At 49.0% G+C, this 25,276-nt stretch overlaps 1 protein-coding gene and 1 long non-coding RNA gene across 5 annotated transcripts in view; one reads left to right on the forward strand and one right to left on the reverse strand.

Moving 5' to 3' along the window:
• SORL1 (sortilin related receptor 1) overlaps nucleotides 1-25,276 on the forward strand; it is a 172,299-nt gene that overhangs the window by 101,975 nt on the left and 45,048 nt on the right. For all 4 annotated transcript variants that reach the window (XM_023239202.2, XM_023239203.2, XM_023239204.2 and 1 more), the window contains 8 exons: nucleotides 832-923; nucleotides 2,203-2,449; nucleotides 3,134-3,272; nucleotides 9,073-9,246; nucleotides 11,256-11,369; nucleotides 15,155-15,277; nucleotides 18,433-18,552; nucleotides 24,354-24,479. In XM_023239202.2, the coding sequence (XP_023094970.1) occupies nucleotides 832-923; nucleotides 2,203-2,449; nucleotides 3,134-3,272; nucleotides 9,073-9,246; nucleotides 11,256-11,369; nucleotides 15,155-15,277; nucleotides 18,433-18,552; nucleotides 24,354-24,479 (1,135 nt within the window). The remainder of the gene's footprint in view (nucleotides 1-831; nucleotides 924-2,202; nucleotides 2,450-3,133; nucleotides 3,273-9,072; nucleotides 9,247-11,255; nucleotides 11,370-15,154; nucleotides 15,278-18,432; nucleotides 18,553-24,353; nucleotides 24,480-25,276) is intronic.
• LOC109491846 lies at nucleotides 12,212-14,449 on the reverse strand. Its single transcript, XR_002145395.3, has 2 exons — nucleotides 14,337-14,449; nucleotides 12,212-12,427 (listed from the first exon to the last, which is right to left on the reverse strand). It is a non-coding gene; the product is annotated as an uncharacterized LOC109491846 (long non-coding RNA).

Below are 25,276 nucleotides of genomic sequence, written 5' to 3' on the forward strand. Positions count from 1 at the left end.
TGAGGAAGTGGGCCTGGAGGTGAGTTTTGAAGGAGAGACACGATTCGATTATGGGGCAGAGGACAGGCCCAGGAGGGGATATGGTAAGAGCAGACGAGGACGAGGAGTACGTCAGGCTTGGAGACCCACGAGGAGGCCAGTCCCACCAGAGTTGTAGGGGCTGACGTGGAAGAGAGAGACTATGGAGGAAAGAAAATGAACGGTCTGTGGAGGCTCCTTTTTTGTTTTTAATTTTTTTTTTTAATGTTTATTCATCTTTCGAGAGACGAGAGAGAGAACACGAGCAGGGGAGGGGCAGAGAGGGAGACGCAGAATCCGAAGCAGGCTCCAGGCTCCGAGCTGTCGGCACAGCCCGACACGGGGCTTGAACTCACGAACTGTGAGAGCATGACCTGAGCCAAAGTCGGTCTGAAGCCAGAGCTTAACCAACTGGGCCACCCAGGCGCCCGTGTGGAGACTCTTAATCGTGAGGCGGGAACTTTGAGGATTTGTTTTGTGGACAACGTAGAGCCACTGGTGGCTTTGGAGCCTGGAGTGACGTAGGTGGGTTGCTTTGTGCAGATCTTCACGCCCCAGACCTGGGGCACAGGCGGCCGTGTGGCTCCTCTGTCAGACCACGTGAGAATTGTCCCATGACCGGAGGAGGGAACAGCTCATTCCGCCGGGTAGTTTCCCAGATGGCGCCTGCAGGGGAATCAGGCAGCCATAGAGACGCGTCTCTGTAGGCAGCAGCCCCACGGGAAACTGTGACATGGGCCTTTCAAGGAGCTCACATCCATCTTGGCCTTCCACCCACGGCTCCCACCACCCCCCCTCCTTTTTTTTTGTCAGGTAGCTAATCCAGATGGTGACTTCCGACTCACGATTGTCAACTCCTCTGTGCTCGATCGGCCCCGGGCCCTGGTCCTCCTGCCCCAAGACGGGTAAGTGTGGCCCCAGAGGAAGTCAGCACGTGTCGGATGCTACAGCAGACCGATTTTCGTGGAAATGCAAACTGCTGGACACAAACTTGTTTCTGATGATTGTGGTTGAAATAACCTGTTGACTTCGAGTTTTGAAGCCAGAGCTCAGTCATCTGGTCAGGTGACTCTACTCCCTTTCCGTGCCCGAGCATCAGAGTCTCTGCACCCAGATGTCTCACATCTGTGGGGTGTTTTCTCCAACGAAGGGTATTGAAAGCAAGTCTCTTGGTTAGACGTGGTCAGGCCTGGTTGGATACCGTAAGGATCTTTACCTGGAGTTTGAGGCATGATGCAAACATTTGATCCTGTCCATCTTTTTCCTGTGCCCCCCCCCCCAAGCTTGGGTGGGTTCTCTTACTAACAATTTGTAAGCACCTGGGAGATGCAAAGGTGCTTTTTATTAATTTCTTAACTTAAGGAAACATAGCTGAAAGGAAATTCTGGATTAGGTTTTCAGTCCTTCTAATATTTATGATACAGAATTCGATCTGCTTTTTAAGAGAAGAAAATGTATATGTACCTGATTAAAAACGTTACGAGAGCAGAAGTTTATGACATGAAAACTACTTGTTTCCTCCTTTCTCACTCTTAACCCTTCTCGCTCACGCATCCTAGGGGTAGCCATGATTAGTGGTTTCTTGTGTAGCTTTCAGAATTCTCTTTTACCTGTATACAAGCGTATATCCTTAAAACACATGTACATGCCCGTGTGTCAGAATCGGAGGACATTTGCTGTTCTGCATGTTTTAAAAATATTTAACGTGGTTTGAAGATGACGTTTTCATGTGAGCACTTGTAGGTTTTTCAGGCTTCGTAATACTCTTTTGTGTATACCACAGTCTGTCACTTTCTCTGTATATTGACATTTTGGTGTGTATACATATATATCCACCTAAAAGTGTGTGTGTATCTATACACACATAACACATATACGTGTACACATATGTATACGTATACGCACTTGCTAGTAAGAATGATGCCGTGATGAATAGCTTTGTATATTGCAGTCACGTAACTTGATTATATCTGTTTAAATTCCAGTAAAGGAATTCCTGGGTCAAGAAGTTAAGTATCTTAAGTATCACAACTACAGATTATAACAATAATGCTGAACGAACTGGCCTTATGTTTGTCGATGGGCTTCTTACCTCCTTGGGGTAGCATGTGACCACCCCCCACCCCCCCCCCCCACCTTTCCCCAGGTCTGATGTGATGTGCATTCTTTCCCGGTTTTGACCAGGGTGATGTTCTGGACTGACTGGGGAGACCTGAAGCCAGGAATTTATCGGAGCAACATGGACGGTTCTGCTGTGCATCGTCTCGTGTCAGAGGACGTGAAGTGGCCCAACGGCATCGCTGTGGATGACCAGTGGATCTACTGGACAGACGCCTACCTGGACTGCATCGAGCGAATCACCTTTGATGGCCAGCAGCGCTCCGTCATCCTGGACAACCTCCCCCACCCCTACGCCATCGCCGTCTTTAAGGTGGGGCCTCCTTTGCTCCCACCTTGGGCGGTCTGTTAGAGCTGGGGAAGAGTGTACCGAGGTGAAGAGCTGCTCTTGTCTTACAGAGATGCTTGTCTACTTCTAGAAAACCGACTCATTTCTGAATTTGAGACAGTTTCCTTTACAGTTTCCTTTCCTTGACATCCTTTATGGATGTCACAGTTGCCGGGCTGCTCACTGTTCACATTTCAAAAGATTAAAGGTTGAGGTTGTTTCACAGAAAAATCCCCGTTTGCCCTTGAGTGCCGGTAGTCTGGGCTCCGTGTCATCTCCTGTGAGGCTTGTCCGCCTCGTGCCCTGATGGCTTCAGATGAGCTCTGTACCAGCTGCGTTGCCCGTTGCTCCTGCTTCGACTCTAGAAAACAGAATGGTCGCTTCTCCCCGACGTTGGGAAGCAGATTTCGAACCGAAGGGCAGGACCGTGGGCAAACTTGATTGCTCATCGGATAGTTTCTTTCGGGCGGTTCCTTCTGTGCGGCTCTTTGGTGAGGTCTGGATAAAACCGCTGCCTTGCATTTCGGCGGAATCTCGATGAGGCTGGTCATTCACCAGTGACCGTCAGGCATCGCCCCGCACGGGCGAACCCCTGTTCTCACGGAGGGTCCAGAACAGGAGACCAAGGAACTACGCTAACGAGCACAGCTTTCTTTTTTCTTTTTTTAGAATGAAATCTACTGGGATGATTGGTCGCAGCTCAGCATCTTCCGAGCTTCCAAATACACTGGCTCTCAGATGGCGATTCTGGCGAGCCAGCTCACGGGGCTGATGGACATGAAGATTTTCTACAAGGGGAAGACGACTGGTAAGGCAGTGTGCCCCGCTTCATCTTTCTCTCGCTCTGTCTCTCGTGGATCTCTAGGAGGGGCTGGGTGTGGGCAATCCCTGCTCAGGCGGGATCTGGCAGCCTGAATCTTTATTGTCACGACAACATGCACATTATTTAATTTCTTCCTAATGACATCTTAATTTCTTTTCTAATGGTACACAAACAGCTGGAAGACAGCGTGTTTTTGCCTGCCTAGCGTGTGATACTTGGTGGGTAATTACACCCCCCTCCCCTGCCTTTGGCCCCTGACTGATTGGTGGTGTGGCTTCTGTTGCAGCTGGAGAGTCCCAGCGGGCGCTTAATCCCCACTTGGCAACCTTACAGGGCCCAGCGCCGTGCTGGGTGTGCAGACAGTCGCTGCCTCCTGATGGGATCGCGTCTTGTTCTCCGGTTGCCCCGATGACCTGTTGCTCATTGAGCGCCTACCTATATGATGCATTAATGAATGTGTCCCGCCTGCAACTCTTAAGGCCCATGAAGAAGGGGGTTGTGGTTTTTTTCTTTTTTTTTTTTTTTTTCCCTTCTGGCCTCAACAGTTTTGCCACTGCCTGGCACTTAGTAGGGCTCGGTATTTGTGGAAAGAGGTCATGGAAAAGGAAGAGCTGCCAGCCAGTGGATGGAGACAGTAGCTGTCTTTTTTTTTTTTTTTTTTCCTAATGTTTTTATTTATTTTTGAGACAGAGAGAGACAAAGCATGAGCAGGGGAAGGGGCAGAGAGAGAGGGAGACATAGAATCCGGAGCAGGCTCCAGGCCCTGAGCTGTCAGCACACAGCCCGACGCGGGGCTCGAACTCAGAGACTATGAGATCATGACCTGAGCTGAAGTCGGACGCCCAACCGACTGAGCCGCCCAGGCGCCCCCGTAGCTGTCTTAAAGATGGCTGGCGGAGGCTTCAAGAGCTGCTCCGGTGCCTGTGACCCGCTGGTCCTGGAGAAAGCCTCCTTCCTTATTTCCTGCCCTTTCTGTCTGTATGACACCCGTATGCTTGGCTCTCCAGAAGAGACGGCAGGATGCTCCGGGAAGAACAGTCCTTTTAAGAAGCACCCTATTTTTCTCAGCAGGGTTAAATGGCACCCTGGGTCTGCTGACTCTCCTTTAGTGACAAACTGCTAGGTTTCCCGGTTTGAACTAGAATGTTGACATTGTTTGGTGGGTTTTGGCTGGCCTTGTGCTAAGAGAAGACTGTCAAAGGGAAATAATACGGTTATAGATACCCTTGTTATTTGGGGGAGATCAGTGGAGATAGCATTGAGAACACCCTTAGGGAACCATACGGAATGCTGGAAATGTAAGTCTGTATTCTTGTCCTGCCTTTGCGACTGGCCGGTGACGTGGGCGGGGGCGGTACTGGGATCCATGGATCATAGATTAGGGAACGACATCTCAGATGTTGTGAATTCGCTCTCTCAAAGGTCCCTCGCTGGTTTAGGAGCCGGGCTTTTGTTCCAGTTCTGCCACAGAACCTAGGGGTCACTCTCTTCTCGGACATGGTGCCTGTTTTAAAACAGGGAGAGATGAAGGACTGCTTCTCAGCTCCAGGGGCTGAAACTCAGGGCCTTTGTCTGATGGAGGACCCCCACCCCTGCTGATGGGCGTGGGTAGCAAGCCCAGTGAGTCCTCAGCATTCCTCTGGATTAGCACTCCTTCTAGAAAGCAAGTCTGCCTTTTGACAGACGCTTGTAAGCACGTGTTGGTGAGCACACAGCAGCGTTCAGATGAACCGCTGACCCTTGGGCTCTCCCCTCCCCGGTCTCGGCTGGTCACTTGCTTCATTTCAGCTGATGTGCAGTCACCGCCAGGTCCCGGGGGGTGGGGGTGGTGTGCTGGGGGAGCGAGTTTGTGGTCTAAGCATATGCATAGGTGGTCTCCTGGGGCTGTGCACACGGGCCTGTGAGCCTCACCTTGGGCATGATTTCCCCTTTGTGCCTGAACGAGCCCTCTTCATTTAAACCATCCAGAGTAATTCCGGGAGTCTGGCTGGGGTCTGGACGGAGATGTGTGCCGGTGGGTAGCACACAGACTCGGGCCTGCAGCCTCAGGACCGGTCGCTGCCTTCTCTTTGGTCCTTCCTCCATTTGCCTTTCGGACTTCCTTCTTCTCCTTTGTGTGAGCAGGATCCTTGCAGCCGGCCTCCTGCCCACAGACACAGGGCCGGAGAAGCAAGTCTGTGATCTCTCAGGGCTAGTTTAGGTTAGCTGAGCTGAGCACTTTGGAAATGACATCTGGCTGCCAGCACTGCCTGTATGCAGCAGGTGCCTCTTGGCCTTGAACTTGTTTGCTCTAACCTGCCTGATTTTTTTGGACCCTGTTTTGCACATTCGTGACCCCTGGTGCTAGTCAATCTTTATTATTTTTAGTGTCAGCTCCTAGCACACGTAGGACTATTAGCCAAGTGTAAAATAATAATTGAGATGATAACCTACATTTATTTAGGGATTCCTGTGTTATCAGTATCACGCTAATGTGCTTTGTGGGCTTGAATGACCTCAGTTAACCTTCCCCAAATCCTGTGTACTATTAATATTTCTGTTTTGTAGATGAGAACATGAAAGTCAGGTTCATGTTTCTGTATCATACGTATAGTTAAGTGGTAAGAATTTGCACCGTGGCCTAATTCACTTCCAAGCTTGACTTCCACGAAACTGTTAGGCTCTGCTCCCTCTATCATCTGTTGTTGGAATAGCAGTGCCCTGGTATATGACGGTGATATGGAAGTCCTAGATGTTGATTGGTTGTCGTTCGTGATAAAAATTTGTTCACTCCGAGCATTTGTGCATTTGGGCGATTTTGGTTATAACCAGACGCCTTTCTTGATCTTTGTCCCTGATTAGTTTTCATGTAGGGTTACTGGAATTTATTCTCCACAAAGAGTGCTTTTTTCTTTTTCTTTTTTTAAATGTGTATTTATTTTTGAGAGAGAGAGAGAGCACAAGCAGGGGAGGGACAGAGAGAGGGGGAGACAGAATCCGAAGCAGGCTCCAGGCTCTGAGCTGTCAGCACAGAGCCCGACGTGGGGCTCGAACTCAGCGAACTGCAAGATCATGACCTAAGCCGAAGTCAGAAGCGTAACCGACTGAGCCACCCAGGCGCCCTGAGTGCTTTTTCTTTAAAGAGCTTAGTTTACAAGGCTGTTGATTTTTTTCAGTTGATTTTGCAATGGATTAAAATACTTTGGAGCTCTTGGAATGGTCCTTCGGAGTCTCAGTAATCTAAGGCTTTTAAATATCTGTAGTGAGGGCAAACACTCTCTGAGGTGGATTTGATTCGATCATTGTCAAACGTTTAGATAATTAAGCAAGATAATAGCATTTCTGTGTCCTAAACTGGTTCTAGAGGAATTTTCCAAAGAGGAGATCTGAATATGTTCTGAATCTGCCCAATGAAGGCATCATGGGGCTGTTTGGTCTTTGAAGGGGACATCTTTGGAGATGATGACTGCCGTTTGTCCACTCTTTATATCAGATTGATGGTCTTTGTATTGTCTTCCTTGCCCATGCAAGACTGCAGCCTCCTGTATAGAGTCCGTGGCCATGTTCTGGGCGTGGAATTCTGCTGACTACTCCTTCCATGCTCTCCCGGCTTCTCTGTAGCACCCCATAAGCTCCTGCCCAGTGTACCTCTTGGGGTCAGTGACTGGGTCTGCTTGGTTTGGGGTTTGCCTCTGGACGCTGCCTCTCGGACCGTATACATCTCTGTCTAGAACCCCATTTTGGGGGCGCCGGGGTGGCTCAGTCGGTTGAATGTCTGATTTCAGCTTCAGGTCATGATCTCGGGGTTCACGAGTTAGAGCCCTGAGTCAGTCTCTGTGCTGAGAGTTCAGAGCCTGGAGCCTGCTTCTGATTCTGTGTCTCCCTCTCTCTCTGCCCCTCCCCTGCTCACGCTCTCTCTCGAAAATGAATAAACATTAAAAAAAAAAATTTAGAACCCCATTTTGGGTTCGGTGCTTCTGGCTCTTGCTTCCTTGGGTAGGAACCTTTGCTCCACATGTGCAAGTGTTAGTCATGTTCTTTTACAGACATAGCCCATGTGAAAACATCATCCTGTCCTGGAGTATTTTTTTTGTAAGTATTCTGTTACCGTTCCATTTCTTGGAACACTGAATGCTGTGTTGTCCTCTGAATACAAAGAACATCCAGATCGTTTTGGAGTTGTTTTGCATTAGTGACAGCTCTGTGTTCTTCCCTGTAGCCTAGAGCATGTGTATTTTGAAAAAGGAATAATCTCTCTTCATGGAACAGATCAGGGTGAACTGATCTCTGGCATTTCTGCTCTAGTCAACCGGTTATTCTGCTGTGGAAACTCTACCTGTAGAGTTGGTTAAATATTTGTAGAACCCTTTTGAATGTTTCATCATATGGATTCTCCTCTGTGAATGGATTTCGTGTCTTTGGTAATGCTTCGTACTCTCCGGTCCTTAGCGTCTCAACAACACTGTTGCTATATCATTGTGACTTTTATTTTTATGCGTGTGCTAGTTAAACACTGATGAAGTGCCAGCACATCCAAAGCCACTGAGCATATCATCACCCATATTAATACCAGTCATTAACGAGCCCTGTTTTCCAACCTGCAGGTCAGTATAGGCAATGACATGGCTAAAATCTTCCCGCATGGAAACAGGTTACCTGGATGTGATTGTGGTGGGTTTGTCTGTCCGTGAGATAGCACAGCTGAAGGACTGTCATCAGCTGAGTTTTATCAGAGCGTTTATGTGTATTTCCCCCCGAGTTTGATGATGGACAGTCACAGCCAAAAGAACACGCTTACATTTCATACTTTATGTGGCTTTTATGGTGCTCCATAGTTGTATCGTGTTTCCGGCTTTTACCCAGTGGTGTGTGCATCCTCTCCCGCCTTGCCAGAGGGATGTGGAGGGTAGGAAAATCCCTTTCCCATCATTGTTCATCCACAAAAGTTCTCTCTCCAGAATGCAGCGAAGGATTTTGTGGACTTTCGTCTGGCCCTCTCTGTGGAAAGCTGAACCAGAGAAAAGACTGGAAATAGGGATAGATCGATGTTAACTAGTCCTTGTGTGGATTTATTGCATGACAGATAGCACTGAGGCTAATGGGCACCGTGGCTGGCTTTTTATTCAGCTCGGCCGCTGCACTCGGGCGCAGAGGAATTGAAAAGCAGAGACCCGGGTGTTCGTCTGGGTCCTGTCATTACTCAGGTGCATGTTCTCATTAAGGGCTCTTGGGTCAGAGGAGCAGAAACCCAGTCAAGCTAACTCAAGTAAAAAGTGCTAATGAAAGCATAAAGGGAGACTGTAAGGAACCCAAAGAGAGGAAACAGAGGTGAGCCTTGTGGGGACAGGAGCAGGAAATGGTAAAGACACCACTTCTGTCTCTCTCTCTCTCCTTCTCCCTTTGGGACCCTGGTGTGGCCCTTCCCCTCCCCTCTGGAAGTCTGCCGTATTCTCCCGTCTGCCTCTCTGGAGTCTGTTTCTGCACAGCCTTGACCTGCACGGGGTTTGGTTTGTCCTGCCTCACCTTTGACACCCACGCCGTGTGACTTCTCTCCCGGCTCGGGCTCCCCAGTTGCTCTGTTGTTTTTTCCATCACCCCAATTCCAAATTCCCAGGAGGAACAGCGGACGCCCGGCCCTGAGCAGGGGTTGTCGGCGAGGTTCGAGCCCCCGCACTCGGCCCTTCCCCTTTCTCTCTTTCTGCGCTCCGCGCCGTCGTGTGTCTGTATGAGCAGGTTGTGTTGATGTCAGTATCCCGTTCGATGTTTTTTTTAACCCGGATGTGGCCGCCGCTTGCCTTCTCTCCAGGAAGCAACGCCTGTGTGTCCAGGCCGTGCAGCCTGCTCTGCCTGCCCAGGGCCAACAACAGTAAGAGCTGCCGGTGTCCGGAGGGCGTGTCCAGCACTGTCCTCCCGTCCGGGGACCTGATGTGCGACTGCCCGCAGGGCTATCAGCGGGAGAACAGCACCTGCGTCAAAGAAGGTGCGTCCCTTCTTCTTTTCTACCCTCCTTCCTCCTCCCCCCTCCCAGTGCTGTGTGTTCCCCACGTTGCTGGGTTATTGAAATTGCCGCGGGTAAGGATCAAATCCGCTAGATGCATACAGACATCCCGGCTCAGGGGCTGAGGCCTGTGGTACTTCAGTCCTCAGTGGGAGTCCCCTCTTTGTCTCCTTCTGCCTCATTTTTATTTATTTATTTATTTATTTATTTATTTATTTATTTATTTATTTATTTATTTATTTATTTGTCTATTTATCTATTTATCTATTTATTTATTTATTTTCACTTATTTTGAGATAGAGAAAGAGAGAGCGAGTAGGGGAGGGGCAGAGGGAGAGAGGAGAGAGTAAGAATCCTAAGCAGGCTCCGCACTGTCAGTGCAGAGCCCCACGTGGGGCTCAAGCCCACGAACCGTGAGATCATGACCTGAGCCGAAGTCAGACGCTTCACCGACTGAGCCACCCAGACGCCCTTCGTTCTGCCTCTTCCTTTCCTCATCCACCCCTCCACATCCGGGTTCTCAACTTCTCCTGCTTCCTGGCAGTTGGACCAAACCTGACTTGGAGAAAGGACGGATCGGACCCCTTCACAGCTCACCTGGGCTCAGCAGCAGCTCTTTCCCACACCCTGCCCCCCCCCCCCCAACACTAGCCCAGAAACGTCCAGAGTGTTCAGAATGACGTCGCAGAGGGTCTTGAGGCTTTACCTCATGCCGTGACCAACTGGCTCTAACAACCCCATCCATTCTTTCTTTGAATGTGAATACGTAGATTCTAAAACTTTTCCTCTGAAAACCTGTCTTCGTCTTGCTTTCCTGTCTAATTTGTGCCCTTATCACCTCCGCAGTCCGGCCCTGTATATTACTGTCAGTGAGGGGAACCTCTGGAAGGGGGCCCTGCCAGGAAGCGTCCGAACCCCTGCTATTTTCATTCCCAAGGTTATATTTGCTTTGTAATCACGACCTCCCTCCTTATAGCAGCCTCTTAGTCCTGGGCAGGGGAACACACGAAGCGGCCCTGGGGTCCCTCTTCCATAAGAAATACAAATGGAGGGGTGCTTGTGTGGCTCAGTCAGTTAAGCGTCCGACTCCTGGTTTCGGCTCAGGTTACGATCTCACGGTTTGTGAGTTCGCGCCCCGCATTGGGCTCTGTGCTCATAGTATGGAGCCTGCTTGGTATTCTCTCACTCCCTTTCTCTCTCTGACCCTACCCTCCTTGCTCCCTCTCTCTAAAAATAAATAAATACAGTTAAAAAAAAAAATATATAAATGGAAAAAAGATGACCCTGCCCTTCTTAGACCCGGGAGATTCTCTTTCAGGCTCTGGACATCCTCTTATATCTGTTTTAGAAAGAAACAAAGTTAACGCTAAGTTAACCAAGAGGAGAGGGAAAGGCTTTTCTATATTTTCCATTAGAATGCCTTTGGTTACCCAAACAAGAGGCCAGTCATCACGTGTTCTAGACTCAGTTTACCAAACAACGCGTTTTTCTTTCTCCTGTGTGTCACGGGTAGAAAAAAAACCTCAGAGTATTGTGTATCCTTTGGTACCTACTTGACTGAAAACTTGAAGATCTATGAATATGTATAATAGTATATGCAGAATATAGATGGCTATAACTATATTGACTATGTATGTTTTCATACTGTGTAGTCATAGTCCCTTAAGCAGTTCCTTGGATGATTAATATTTTATAACGTTGATGGGCTGGTATCTACCCATTGGACACCATCACTGTCCTTTTTCATTATTGTAACCACCCCCGGCACCTCTCTAGCTCCCTCTTACCCCGTAATTGTAATTGAAAGAGGAAATGAGGAGGCCTCTATCGTAATGCAGGTGAGCTTGGCACCCCCCACCCCCTCCCTCTTGGCCATTTAAGGCCTGTTATTTGAGGAAGAGAAGTGGGAACTCAAAAGAGAAGAGTCTTGCGGTCCAGCAGTAAGAATAATATTGGTTTCGTTTCCTCTTCTGCCTGCCGCCGGCGGCCAGAGAACACCTGTCTCCGTAACCAGTACCGCTGCAGCAACGGGAACTGTATCAACAGCATTTGGTGGTGCGACTTTGACAACGACTGTGGCGACATGAGCGACGAGAGAAACTGCCGTGAGTCTCTTAGCTTGGCCGGGCGTCTGGGATGTTACACGTTTGTGGTTACTCGCGAGGCCGGTCAGCTCCTCCCAGGTGGGGACCTGCCACCCCAGATGGCCCCTCATGATCAGCGATGCCCGTTTAGGCTGATGGGGCTTGGAGAACAGAGAAGAACATGTCTCCAGCGCCACTTAGATACAGGTTATTGTTTAACACCCAACGCCCACAGGTGAGGCGCCCAACTGCTCACTACAAGGGGTTGACCAAGAAGCATCGCGTGGCTGAAACTGAGCTGCCTGGGGCGTGGGGCGGCCTGGGCTGTAACTGTGGCCCTACTACCGTGATAAAGCTGTTGACCAGGTGACATTCCTTGATCGGTAAATTCAACCTTTTCAGAGATTGGAAACAGGTTTTACTTTGTATGCCACTCCAATCGGCGGATATCAGCTGCCTGCCAGGCTCTAGAGTGATCGTCCTAATTGACTGATGATGCCTGGTTTGGTTTGAAACGCGGGGCTGTTGGGGCGCCTGGGTGGCTCAGTCGGTTGAGCGTCCGACTTCGGCTCAGGTCACGATCTCACAGTCCGTGAGTTCGAGCCCCGCGTCGGGCTCTGGGCTGATGGCTCAGAGCCTGGAGCCTGCTTCCAATTCTGTGTCTCCCTCTCTCTCTGCCCCTCCCCCGTTCATGCTCTGTCTCTCTCTGTCTCAAAAATAAGTAAACGTTAAAAAAAAAAATGAAATGCAGGGCTGTTGATAGGTGTGCATGGAAACATCCACTCCAAAGAGTGTATACTTTCTAAGGGTAACAACTAAAATATATGATTGTGTTTAGCAAGGTTTAAAGACAAACAGATAACTGCGTATCATGGGTAATTGATTTACTTCCAGTTTTTAATTTTTAGTAGCTTCGACATTACCTTGTAAGGAGGTGCTTTGCCTTCTGACAGTGAGTAATACGTTCAGACATTCAGTCAGCAAGTATTTGTTGAGGACTCCTTTGTTCTAGGCTCTGTGCTTGGCTCTGTGCTGGGCCTCAGGTGATCAGGTGGACAGGTGGATCAAGAGTTTACAGTCTGTAGGGGAGTTGGAAAAATAGAGAGGCAGTTACAGAGGAGCCTATGAGTGCTGTGATGGGGACGTGCCATATGCATCCAGGAAGAGCACACAAGTCAAACTTGGGTAGGTATTTATGGAGAGCCCTGAAGAAGGGTGGGTAGAGGTGAACCAAGCAGAGGTGGAGGGAATATCGTGGTAGGCAAGAGAACCGCAGGTATGAAAACCCAGAGGTCAGAGTGCGTGGTGTGGGGCATCGGTGAGACAGGAATGGAGAGTTGGCCTAGGGATGGTCCCCAGAGCAGCAAGGGCCTGTGAGCTTAATTCAGAGGAGCAGTTGGGAACCGTTGAAATGACATGATGAGATTTTTGTCTTTGGAAAGATAAGGACTAGGAAGAATGCACTGGAGCGGAAGCAGACCAGGAGCAGGCAAGCCAGAAACTAATCCGCAGGCTTCGCTTTCAAATATTTCCCCATTGGAAATCCAAAAGCTCCTTGACCATTTTGTGCTGTAAGAACAGGTCGATGGGTGCCTCCTGGCTCCATATACTCTTCTGGCCTCTGGTGGACGTACTTAGCCAGCCACCTATGGGGCCTGTGCCAGGTTCCCAGGCTGTTCCATCCAGAAAGTAACCTCAGGAGCAGTCAATTCGCTGATAAAACTACGTATTGCCCTTCCTGGCTCACAGGAGGTTTTTACTAAACCTCTTCTTAATGATTTTTTCCTTGGTTTCAGTGGTTGCCATTCACACCCAGGGAGAAGAGCTTACTGAACAGCAGATTTGGGAAAACATTAGGCTATCTGTGTGTTTCTTCTTTTCTTTTCTACCAGAGTCTCAGGAAGGTGTGGTGTTTGTGGGGGAAGAGCCAAAGCTCCTTAAAAACTGTCCACATGAACAACAGGGGAGCCTACCTCGGAAAGGACTTTATTACACAATGGGGAGGGAGAGGAGATGCTTCTTAGAGTTGGCACGTTGGGTGAAGTTTGCCAAGATATGATTAGGCTTGGTGGAAGCAGAGAGATTTAAACTAGATGACCTTGTGTCCAGTGATGGGGATTCTACCCTGGGTTTTGGTGTCTACTCGACGGATAAGCCGGGGTCTTGTGTTGGTTCAGCGTGAGGAGGGAAGGGCCTCCCTCCATGTTTAGGACTTGACGCTCTCCCGCCCAGCCCGTGAGCTCTGCACGGGCCTCACAGGCTTCCAGAGAGTTCACACTCGTCCTCTGGGTCAAGTTGGCAGCTGGCTCTGAACCCGCCCTGCTTTGGTGTCACCATCAGCTGGGATTGACCTTCCCGGGACCATGGGACTTACTTGCTGCTCTGTTCTTTCTCCATTCACTCCACTTGGCCCAAGTCCCGACCAGTCAGATGTGGCAGAGGGGAGGGGTGACAGGGCACCCAAGAGAGTGGTGCTTGTCTGTGCCTGCTCAAGCGGCTCCCTTATCAAGGAGGAGGAGAGCCTCGCTTATCCTGATGGTGGAGGCGCCCCGGCCGAGGGCAGGGCTGCAGGAAAGGGGCAGGCTGTGGCTGGGCAGTCCTGTCTGGGAAGTTAAATGCAACATCCCGTCAGCTGCCAGGGGGTGTGGCAGGGAGGCATCCTGTCAGTTCATCTCCCTCCTGCGCACACACACTCCTGTGCTGGGTAGCTGTCAGGCGCTCTGGGTTTTGACATGAATCCCCTGCAGCCTTGTCATTTTTGCATTCATCCTCTGCCTCCCACCATGAGCTCAATTACAGAGAAGAAATGGAGCCTCAAATGAGAGCTGCTGGGGATGTGTCACGGCAGCGCTGGCTTTTCATTTCACGGCACAGCCCCACCCTCCGCCCCAGGATTCTCTTCTGTCACATCCTACCTTGTGTGTCAGCTGCTTCCGAGAGCAGCCTTTCCTGGAGGGTCTTTGGCTGGGGTCAGGGGGTTGTGCTCACCTTCAAATAAGTTCTGTTCCAAAGAGGGAGAGGAATCTGTACCCGTTCGGATGCAGTCGGGCAGAGGAAGGACAAGGAAGAGACGTGACATCTGGTGGGAGCCTCTTCTATTTTACAGCCTGTCTAATGGGCTCTGGTCCCAAACCTGTTTCCTTATTTATTTTCACAAGCCTGTCACAGGGTAGGTATTGTACGATTTCCACATTACAATGGAGAACACAGAGGCACAGGACGGTTAGGTTACATAAGTAAGTGGTAGATAACAGAACCGAGAGATCCGTATCTAGTCTTTCTGTCATCACAGCACTTGGCCCCATCACCTTATCCTCTTCCTGCTGTGCAGGAAACGGGCTCAAGGAGGTTAAAGTTAATTGCTTGAGGCAGAGGCAGAGCCAGGACTTGAAGCCTGACAACGGGGACCGCGTGCCCGCTGCAGAATCCTTGCCCAGCACTCCCTGTGTCATCGAGACGAGGAGGTTCCAGCTTCTTGTGCGACATCGGGCTTCTTAATGGTAGTTTTTCTGGATGAAGGTGTTTCTGCCACTTGCTTAGGAAGACCCCTCCCTGTCGGAGCGGATCGTAGGAGGTAGTCCAGCCCATCAGTCTCTCTCCCAGCTGGATGGTGGTTTCTCTTTCCCAGCCCGGTTCCCATCTGGAAGCTGTCTACCGAAAGACACGCTCTGATCTCCCTTGGTTGTAAATTTCAGGTTCTCATGGGTTTTTTTTTTCCCCCCCTTGGTTGGCTTTCCAGGGAAATGTTTGTGTTTGGCAGGGGGAATGAATTGTTCCTAACGAGTATGTTGTGTCTCCCATCTTAGCCACTACCGTTTGTGATCTGGATACCCAGTTCCGTTGCCAGGAGTCCGGGACCTGCATCCCCCTCTCCTACAAATGTGACCTCGAGGATGACTGTGGAGACAATAGCGATGAAAGTCATTGTGGTAAGGAGACACGACGTCCAGGAGCCCCATTCCTGAGCAGGGTGGCTCTCTTTGCTCACTGGGCTGTTGTGGGTTACAGATGCAGAATTTCCTTTCTTTTCCTTTTCTTTTCTTTTCTTTTCTTTTCTTTTCTTTTCTTTTCTTTTCTTTTCTTTTCTTTTCTTTTCTTTTCTTTTTCCTTTTCTTTTCTTTTCTTTTTTGTTTTCCTTTCTTTTCTTTTCCTTTCTTTTCTTTTCTTTTCCTTTCTTTTCCTTTCCTTTCTTTTCTTTTTCTTTTTCTTTTCTTTTCCTTTACATTTTTTAAAAGTTTATTTATTTATTTATTTTGAAAAAGAAAGAGTGTGCGTGCAAACAGTGTAGGGACAGAGAGAGAGGAAGATGCAGAATCCCAAGCAGGCTCTGTGCCACGAACGCGGAGCCCCGCACGGGGCTCGAACTCACAGACCATGAGATCATGACCTGAGCTGAGATCAAGAGTTGGACGCTTAACCGATTGTGCCCCCCAGGCGCCCTGATGCAGGATTTCTGAAAGCGTCTCTGGGTTTATGATAGTCCAGCTGCATGACCACCGTGGTAGGAATGATTCATTCAAAAAATAACAGCCGCTGCTTGTGCCTTGCAGAGGCGCTGTAAGCATGGATATGATGGTGAGGAAGATTTCTAAATGAATTTAGGCGGTTCGTAACAGCTGTGTGCGGAACAGACTTGGCCCACACATCTGGGCGGCTGTGAGATTAGCCTCCCGAACACACAGATCAATACCTTTGTCAACGTTTTTTAAAACCAATCTAACTCCGTAAACTCTGTTAGAAGCCCAGCAGATGGTACGAACGTTGTTTGAACATCTGTTTCCCGAATGGAGATTTTTACATTTAGAAAAATTAGCGTGTTGGAATTGCAAGGCGTGATAAGGAGTTCTCTAGTTCAAGTTCAGTTTCCAATTAAATGACCCAAGGGACATATTTCAGGTGACGCTATGAGTTTGTGTCAGAGTAGGAACCCGGAGCCTTGTTTCCCACCCCGCCCCCGCTGCTGCCCGGCACCGGCCCTGCCCCGGTTCACGAGGCCTGTCTTGGTGAACGGCTCTGGTACCCAACTCAGCGTCGCTGACTGTGCAAGGAGGAGACATTACACAGTGCGCACAGTGTACCAGATTGGAGGGATCCTGGCCATGAGAGGGAAGTGAGAACGGAGGCCAGACGCTGACCCCCAGACATCGTGATGAGTTGGTATGGCCGTGCCAGTTCTCTCTGCCCACCCACGGGGCAGGTCCGGTCAGGCTGTGCCTGTGCTTACAGATGGGGCCTGCTATTTTCACCAGTAGGCAGTTTGACCCCAGGGACTAAAATGAGGAGAGCAGGGGAAATGCTCCTAGCCTGGCTCTCTGAGGAATTTTGTGGGATCACGTCATTTTCCCTCATCTCTGTAAACATAGGAAGTTCTGGAAAGCAGTCTTTGGGATCCAGTGCTGTTCTCCCTGCATTTCTCCCATCTCCTCCTCAGCGCCCTCAGAGGGGTGAAGGGCACAGCTTGGTAGGAAGGAGACCCCAGTGGTGTCACTCACTGGGCACACGTGTGACCATCCGATGGCCGGATTCTCCCTTCATGAGCCTGTTCATGCTAGTGTCTCCTGAGTCCACCCTGGGGTCTCAGTCCCTGACATCCTCAGAGCCAGGTCCTCTTAAATATCTGAATCCCCAACTTCACCCTCAACTTGTCTCCTGAATGAGGGCAACTCAGACTTGGCTACCTCTGTTTTCATAGAATCTTTTTTTTTCTTAATGTTTATTTACTTTACACACACACACACACACACACACACACACACACACAGAGTGTGAGCAGGGGAGGGACAGAGGGAGGGAGACACAGAATCTGAAGCAGACTCTAGGCTCTGAGCCATCACCACAGAGCCCAATGCGGGGCTCAAACTCATGAACCATGAGATCATAACCTGAGCCGAAGTCGGATGCTCAACTCACTGAGCCACCCAGGCGCCCCACGTACAATTTTTAAAACTCCATTTCAGGGGCGCCTGGGTGGCGCAGTCAGTTAAGCGTCCGACTTCAGCCAGGTCACGATCTCGCGGTCCGTGAGTTCGAGCCCCGCGTCGGGCTCTGGGCTGATGGCTCAGAGCCTGGAGCCTGTTTCCGATTCTGTGTCTCCCTCTCTCTCTGCCCCTCCCCCGTTCATGCTCTGTCTCTCTCTGTCCCAAAAATAAATAAATGTTGAAAAAAAAATTTTTTTTTTTAAATTAAAAAAAAATAAAACTCCATTTCAGGGGCGCCTGGGAGGCTCAGTCAGTTGAGCATCTGACTCTTGGTTTTGATTCAGGTCACGATCTCAACGGTTGGTGGGTTCGAGCTTCATGTCGGGCTCCACGCTGACAGCTCAGAGCCTGCTTGGGATTCTGTCTCTCCCTCTCTCTCTCTGCCCCTCCCCCACTCGCTCTCACTGTCTCTCTCAAATAAACTTAAAAAAATTTTTTTTTTTAAATTCCATTTGAAAGTTCTGTTTTAAAGGATAGTCCCAGGGCCTGTAAATGGTGTTGCCAGGGAAGCCTGCTTGCAAGTCTTGGCCAGGCTGCACGGGCTCATTTGCCTCAGGACCCCACCTTTCTAGAGACAGCCGGCCGGCCAACATCCCTGGAGCTCTGCCCACAGAAGCTCCCCAGTTTCCTGTGTTTCGGGAGCTCAGCACTGACCTCACGTTCCCCTATCTGAGCATCGCATCCTAATCAGCCCCCTTGGAGTTCTCACTACCCCCTTTCTGAAACCACAGGCTGATACTAGAAGGCTTCTGTTTCTTGAGAATTCTGCTTTTTGGACAACTAGAGCATCACCCCCAACCTTCCCATCGCAGCAGTCATAGACAGTGGTAATATTTGCAGAGTGCACCGAGAATAACCCTGTTCTTTCCTGGAGGCAACCAGCAACAGGAGTATCTCGGGGCACCCGTACCCCATTTGCAGCACGCTGTCTGGAATCAATCCTCAGCGGCCTTGCAAATCCCCGGTGCAAGTCCGTGCTGTGTCTGGATAACGGGGGATAATGCGGATAACGCGTGCCCTGCTAACCCTTAGGGGCTCTGGCGCCAGAATGGAATCATGAGCGAGGCTTTGTCCCCACGGCTGTGTGTCTGTGGTCTCTCCTGCAGAAATGCACCAGTGCCGGAGTGACGAATACAACTGCAGTTCGGGCATGTGCATCCGCTCCTCCTGGGTGTGTGACGGGGACAATGACTGCAGAGACTGGTCTGATGAAGCCAACTGCACCGGTCAGTACTTCCTGCTCTCCCTGAACGGCACTTGTCTGTATGTGTGCTGGTTAGCCTCGCAGCCCTACGTGATCGTAGACTCTAGGCTCTGAGAACTGGACCGTAGACATCAGCCAATTGGCTGCTTCTCAGAGAGCTGGTCTGTGATGAGCTTGTGCCGACGGGTAAACCAACATCCTGCTTTCTTCATGGAGAAGGTCTTGCTGTGAAAAAAGGATCGACTAAACGGGTATCCTGATACAGTCGGTTCACATTCTGGCTCAAGCTTATTTCTTCTTGACCGTTAATACACAGTTGACAGACTTGGTCCCTTGTCTGGGGACCCTACATGGGGTGGCACTGGACTAGCTCGTGGTTTTGATTTTTTTTTTTAATGTTTATTTTTGAGAGAGAGAGCGAGAGAGAGAGACAGAGCATGAATGGGGGAGGGGCAGAGAGAGAGGGAGAGAGAAACACAGAATCCGAAGCAGGCTCCAGGCTCCGAGCTGGCAGCACAGGAGCCCGACGCGGGGCTCGAACCCATGAACTGTGAGATCACGACCTGAGCGGAAGTCAGACGCTTAACCAACTGAGCCGCCCAGGCGCTCCTAGCTCAGGTTTTTGAATGGGGAGCATCAGAGAATTCCCCAACAGTGAAAGCCTACAGTGTACTGTGCACCCGTTTGGGGCAAGATTTTATGAAAAATAAAGTTGGAAAGAGCATGAGGATATGAGAGAAAGGCTGGGCGGTGTGATGTGGAGGGAATGTTTGAATTCTTCTGTTGAGTGATGGGTTCACTCATGTTCATTATACTACTTTTTATGAATGAATGAGTGAATGAATGAATGGGGCCCATTTACATTACGGTGGAGTGGAGGAGAACAAAGAATTGGGAACGCTGTGGAGGGGGAAAACAAAGACTGATCCCACTGTCTGATGAGTAAATTTTCTCTGCAACTTCTTGAAATTCACTCAGTTCTACGTTTAAATCTCTCCAGTGATGGGGCTAAGGTGGTTTCACGTACCCATTTCGTCGTGGTGAGGGCAGATCTGCTTCTTGGCTTTGGTTTTCAATTCACTGTTAACTGCATTAACTTGTCATTCATGCGGTGTGGATCATGGCTCTTGTGGCGGGACTTCCAAGGCCCCTGTCTTAATCTCCCTCGCCCCCCATGTGCTCCACCGGTTCCTACACTGCCCAGCATCTGGGAGCTCGAAGCATGCCTACGAGTGTGTAAAAGCAAATAAAAAGAAGGTTATGTGATCAGATCCCAAATGTAAATAGAGACAACTTGTGTCGTGATGCTTTAGTTTAGATTTGGTTCCTGTAGGGGAGAAATGATCTTTGACCCCTTTGTGTTCTCCCACTGCCCAGCCCCTGGGAAGAGTGCCTGTTCAGGGAACTTTTGTCAGTTTGGTAATTTACACAACTGCTTTTCTGTAGTCATCTTAGTTTCGAGGTGACCTCCTGTGGCCTTACGGAATACATGGCCCTCCCCAAATGCCCTGTCGTCCCACAGGATGATCTGTGATGTTACCAAATTCTGTCCCCTTGCAAACTTACCCTGAACTTGCCCTTTGTCCTTTCTGGTGTGATCTGTCGGTGTCTGAACCTCTGTTCTGGGGGCACTGCAGGAAAATGCTTCTCTCCAAACATGAGCATGGCCCGCAGAAGGAGGAAAAACCAAGGTCCGTGAAGGAATTGCCGTCAGCCCAGGAACCACGAGTGCTGTCTGGAAGCTGTGGGTTTGGGTGGATGATTGGGTAATAAATTAGAGGGGTGCACTTGGGCACTGCAGTTTGTAAATTGCAAAATGATTGAACATCTTGTTAGCACAACCGCGTTAGTCAATTTTGTGTTTCAGCAGCATGTGCTGATCTTCCGGGATGAATTACCAACCCGTTTCTATGGGTGGGCTCACCGTAGACTCCTGATTTTCCTCTGTGATTTTTTTCTGGCAGGGCTGTCTGGGGAAAATGTAGAGTGTTTGCGCCTCACCTGCTCCCCTGTCCCCATGGCTGTTCTTCCAAAGCTATTTAAAGATGATTCTCCTTCCCTGTCATCTCCGAATCGATGGCGGTCAGCTGTGAGCTCGTTAGGATGTATGGCGTGTCACTTCATTTCCTGACCTAACAAATTAAGTCATCTGCAAAGCCAGGGAAAATAGATCGGGGTCGACTGACTTCCTGTCGGCCTCAGCTTGCGTGCAAGGTCTTTGCTCTTCTCCCCCCCCCCCCCCCCTGCTTTTTCCTTTCATGGGATTGAATTTCCTTTATTCCCTTCTCCCCACCTCCCTGAATGGAATTTTGAACTTAAACTTGATTTCTGTTGTATTAGCGGTTACACTTAGACGTCTTGTGTCTTTCTAGTAGCATCCACCTCTCCTCAGAATGCCTGGATTCCAGTCTCTGCACATGGTCCCAAGACTAACAGACTCAGTAAATACTTAGTATTTTAGTTTCACATTTTAAAAATCCTAATATTAGCCATTGCTATTATATTTTAGTAACCATTTATCACTGCTTCTTGTATCTGATGCCTCCCTTCCAAGTACATCCTTCTCCATTTCTTGCAGCAGGAGTCCATGAGTGGTAAACTCTTAAGTTTTGTTTATATAAACGTGTCTTTATTTTGCTGCTCTCAAATCCTGAATTCAGATGGATCTGGGTTTCTGGGTTTGTGGTAATTTTCCGCAAGTATCTTGACGAAATCATTCTGTTTCCTTCTGGCCTCTTCTGTGTTGATTTGATTTCTCCTGTCGGGTGATCTGTTCAAACAACAATCAGACATTCTTTCCTCTCGAGTTATCTGTAGGTTCTTGTTGATTCGCTTGTCTTGTGGTTGGTGTGCAGCTTCCCCCATCTAGGTGTGGAATTATTTTTATTTGTCCTGCTCTTGAGACTTGTTTTCCTTCTCGGGTCTGAGGATCTGTTTTTCATCGATTCTGGGGAACTACAGCCATGATCTTTTCAGCTCTATTTGCTACTTTCTCTGCTTTGGTCTTCAGCAGTTACTGTCAAACCATTTTGTTGGACTGTGCCCTTCTGTTGTTCATGGTTCCTGTTTTTGTATCCCCTGTCTCTTTATGACTCTTTGTGACTATCTATAGTCTCGGTTACTTCCTCAGACTCCTCTTCCAGTTCAACAGTTCTCTTTTCAGCTAAATCTAATGGGCTGTTACACAAATCCACTGAGCTATTATTATTTCCATGACTATATATACATTTTTTAAGCTTATTTTTGAGAGAGAGAGAGAGAGAGAGAAAACAGGGGAGGGGCAGAGAGAGAGGATCCAAAGTGGGCTCTGTGCTGACGGTAAAGAGCCCAATGTGGGGCTCAGACTCACGATCCGTGAGATCATGACCTGAGCTGAAGTTGGACACGTAACTGACTGAGCCACCCCTGGGCACCCCATGACTATATTTTTTATATCTAGAATTTCTGTCTCTTTTCTTTATGCTTTACGTTACTACTTTTATTTCACTAATCATTGAAGTTATATTGATATTCTCATTTGTGTTCCCTCGTTCTCTTCCCGATAGTCCAGTGCTGTGTGTTGAATGTGGCAGTGCTTTCCTACCGCATTAATTCATTCATCCCTTCTGCCCCCCACTTGTATTTGGTTAATAATTTCCATTGGGTATTCCAGAGGGTCCTGCTGAGTCATAGAAGATCTGTCCAAGTCAGAGAGTAAGGTGTGGGATAATGGCCTCTATTAGAAACCAGGATGCTCTAACTTCATGGTCATTTACCCCATTAGCCCATCCATTCTTAGAGTCACAGTGAATCCTGCCGTGTGAAGGATTCCTATTTTTCTTCCCCAATTCTTTAGTCTGTATTAAAGTCCATCTCTTCTATCCCTGTGATTAAAAAAAAAAAAAAAGTATTAATTGAACACGTATTATTTACTAGACACTTAGTGTCAGAGAGCTAATAAGTTACTCAGGAGGTGGGAAAATTCAGAGAAAGAGAATGTGTTAAGCATTGCATTCATACCTGGCCACTTAAAATGAAATTGTGCAAACTGATGAGCCTTTCTGAGCGCAGCTCCTGTGATAGATTTTGGAGATCTCAGACATGCCTCCCAGAATGGTCATTTGGAAACTCCATTAGCACGCTGAAATTGCTTTCAATTAAAAGTGAAATGCATAAGCTGAATAATAACAAGTAGATCAGTATGGTAATGAGCTTAGGCAACAGCATATTTTATGAAAGTGAGCAAGGCTTTGCTGAGGAATATTTTCAAGGGCTGTCAGACTTGGAAAACCAACAGATCAAGAAGTATTCCAGGCAATGGCTGTTTACTGGGGCAAAAAATCATGTGCCCTGTTACTCCTCTTACCAGATAAATATATTTAAAAAAAAAGATGTTTAATGGATTCCTTGTACCAAAGGTTGTAAAATATTGAAACTTCCTGTAGACCTGTTTGCATGCTACGCATATATCCTTGATCTTCAGAGAGAGAGGAAGACAGCAGATAATGGACCACCACTTGTGTTAAAGTGGCTTGAAAGATCAGGTTCTTTGTATTTCCGACTGCTGCAAAAAATAGCCTCAAATTCAGTAGAAATTCTCGAGGGCGTTGGAAGCCAATTTTCCCAACCCTTGAGTAGCAGTTGCCAACCATCTTGATTGCATAAATAACTACAGTATGCACTCAGTAACCCACTTTTGTTTGTTTTGCCTCCTGGGTTGCGCAGACATCCTGTCCACACAGTTCAACTAACAGAGGGCTCATCTATCTCGGTGGTATTATTTTATGTCAGTTGTCAAAAAGGCCAGGCCTGGCTTTCATTCGGCTATGAACAGACACAAGCGGCTTTCTGTTTCAGTGGAGGAAGGGCAACTCTCATGGAGAAGGTGGTTAGTCGTGTTGGTTGGGTTCAAGGCACCCAGTCTGCGTCTGAACCAGCCTTTGATCGGGGCTTCGAGAAGTTGCTAAAGGACTTCCAGGTGGCCTCAGCCCACGTATGCAGCTAGGGCTGTTCGGTTATAACAATAGCTCTGTTCTACTTGCCTCTTTTGAAATGAGTGTCGGGGACACCACGTATTTATTGTTGGCTGGTGGATGTCACTCCTGACTGTCGAGAAAGTTAGACGAGTCTGGGAGGTCCCGGGGCCTTTTCTTTGTGAGCCTGGATAAATCTTCTGTGCCCTTTGGAGCTGAGGTTTTCCCCATCTGAAATTGGGTAGTTGATTTAGAATTCTAAAATGACAGCCTGTCAGAGCTGACCAGGGTCCTTATGTGTCAGCATCGATGATGAGACTGAGGCCCCCGCACGGTGGCTGGACCGGGTCTAGGGCCAGTCTCCTGAGCACCCGCCGCCCCTCCTTGTCCCACAGAATCTGCATGAGTGGGTGGGTTTATGGGAGAAGATGAAGTGGCAAGACGGAGCAGGGGCAGCACAGGCTGTGGGCTGGGATAGCCCTGGAGCCATTACTTAATCGTCTTTGTGAACGTGGGTGAGTTTCTTCATTTCTCTGAGGCTGTTTCTCACCTGTGGACGGGGAATAATCCTTCCATCGTAGGTGGTTGTGAAAAGCAAATGATTTTTTTGGTTGTTGTTTTTAACGTGTACATCTGCACTTGTATAACATTTCCAGACCCACAGAGCCAAGCGATTGCTTCATCAGGAGGCTGCCCCCCCACCTTCAGGGCGGCCCCAGGTGCCTAGCTCCTGGCCAGGGAGGAGCTCGGGTGCTCCCCACGCATACCTTTTGACCCAGTGCGGTGTCTCTTTAGTCAGCCCCTGGGTGGTTGGTGGGGGAGCGGCAGTGAGGGCGACATTCACGCACTCTCTCTCCCCTTTTGCCGGCAGCCATCTACCACACCTGCGAAGCCTCCAACTTCCAGTGTCACAACGGGCACTGTATCCCCCAGCGGTGGGCGTGTGATGGCGACATGGATTGCCAGGACGGTTCTGATGAGGATCCCGTCAAGTGCGGTAAATGCAAACGCTCCAGCCTTCCCCTGGAGCTTCCCCGGTATCTGCTGGTCGGGAAAAGAGGCCACAGATGGGCCGGGGAGTTCCGCTCTACCGTTCTGCTGTGCCCACTCTGACAACCAAAGAAGCCCGCCCAGGTTCCGTATGGCATCGCGCAGGACGTAGAGGGGTGTGTGATACGGTCTTGATTGTCAGGCAAGCCGTTTGGCCTCATTGCTTTTCCATCGCAACTTTGAAGCAAAGCAGTGGAAACCAATGAGCGCACCCAGAGTGCTAACTGCAGTCACCAAGGACGGAAATTGCCAGGGTTCTGCCAGAAGTTAGCCAACGGTTTCTCTATAAATAGCCTATTTTATGACTGAGAGTTCTCTGTTATGGTCCTTTGGTAAAATGGACCCTTCCCCGAAGGTAGAACATTTTCAGCAAAAGTGATTTAGAAGAGAATTCCGAGGTCATCAGTTACCTTCACAAAATAGCTATGACACGAACACAACGTATGAAATCCTCTTTTATACCAAATATCTTTAAGGTTCTCTCTCCTTATCCTTTCTCTATAATGTCTGTCAGAAACCAATCCCCCGTGTTTCTCCTCTGCTCTCAGTATTCTGCTCACAGAATACTTCAACATTTCTTGGCCACCGAATGTGTGTTTTCCACACTAAGCAATTCTTCAGTACCAGCTGGGTGTCCCACAGTTAATTCATTCCTTACTTTGTCTTCCTTGGGATAGTGTGAGACCTTACAGGGGAAGGGTTTGGTCCCCAACGCCGTCCCTCCCGACTTCAGATGCCAGTCAC

This window comes from Felis catus, chromosome D1 (genome assembly GCF_018350175.1).
Source record: "Felis catus isolate Fca126 chromosome D1, F.catus_Fca126_mat1.0, whole genome shotgun sequence".
Taxonomy (NCBI): Eukaryota; Metazoa; Chordata; class Mammalia; order Carnivora; family Felidae; genus Felis; species Felis catus.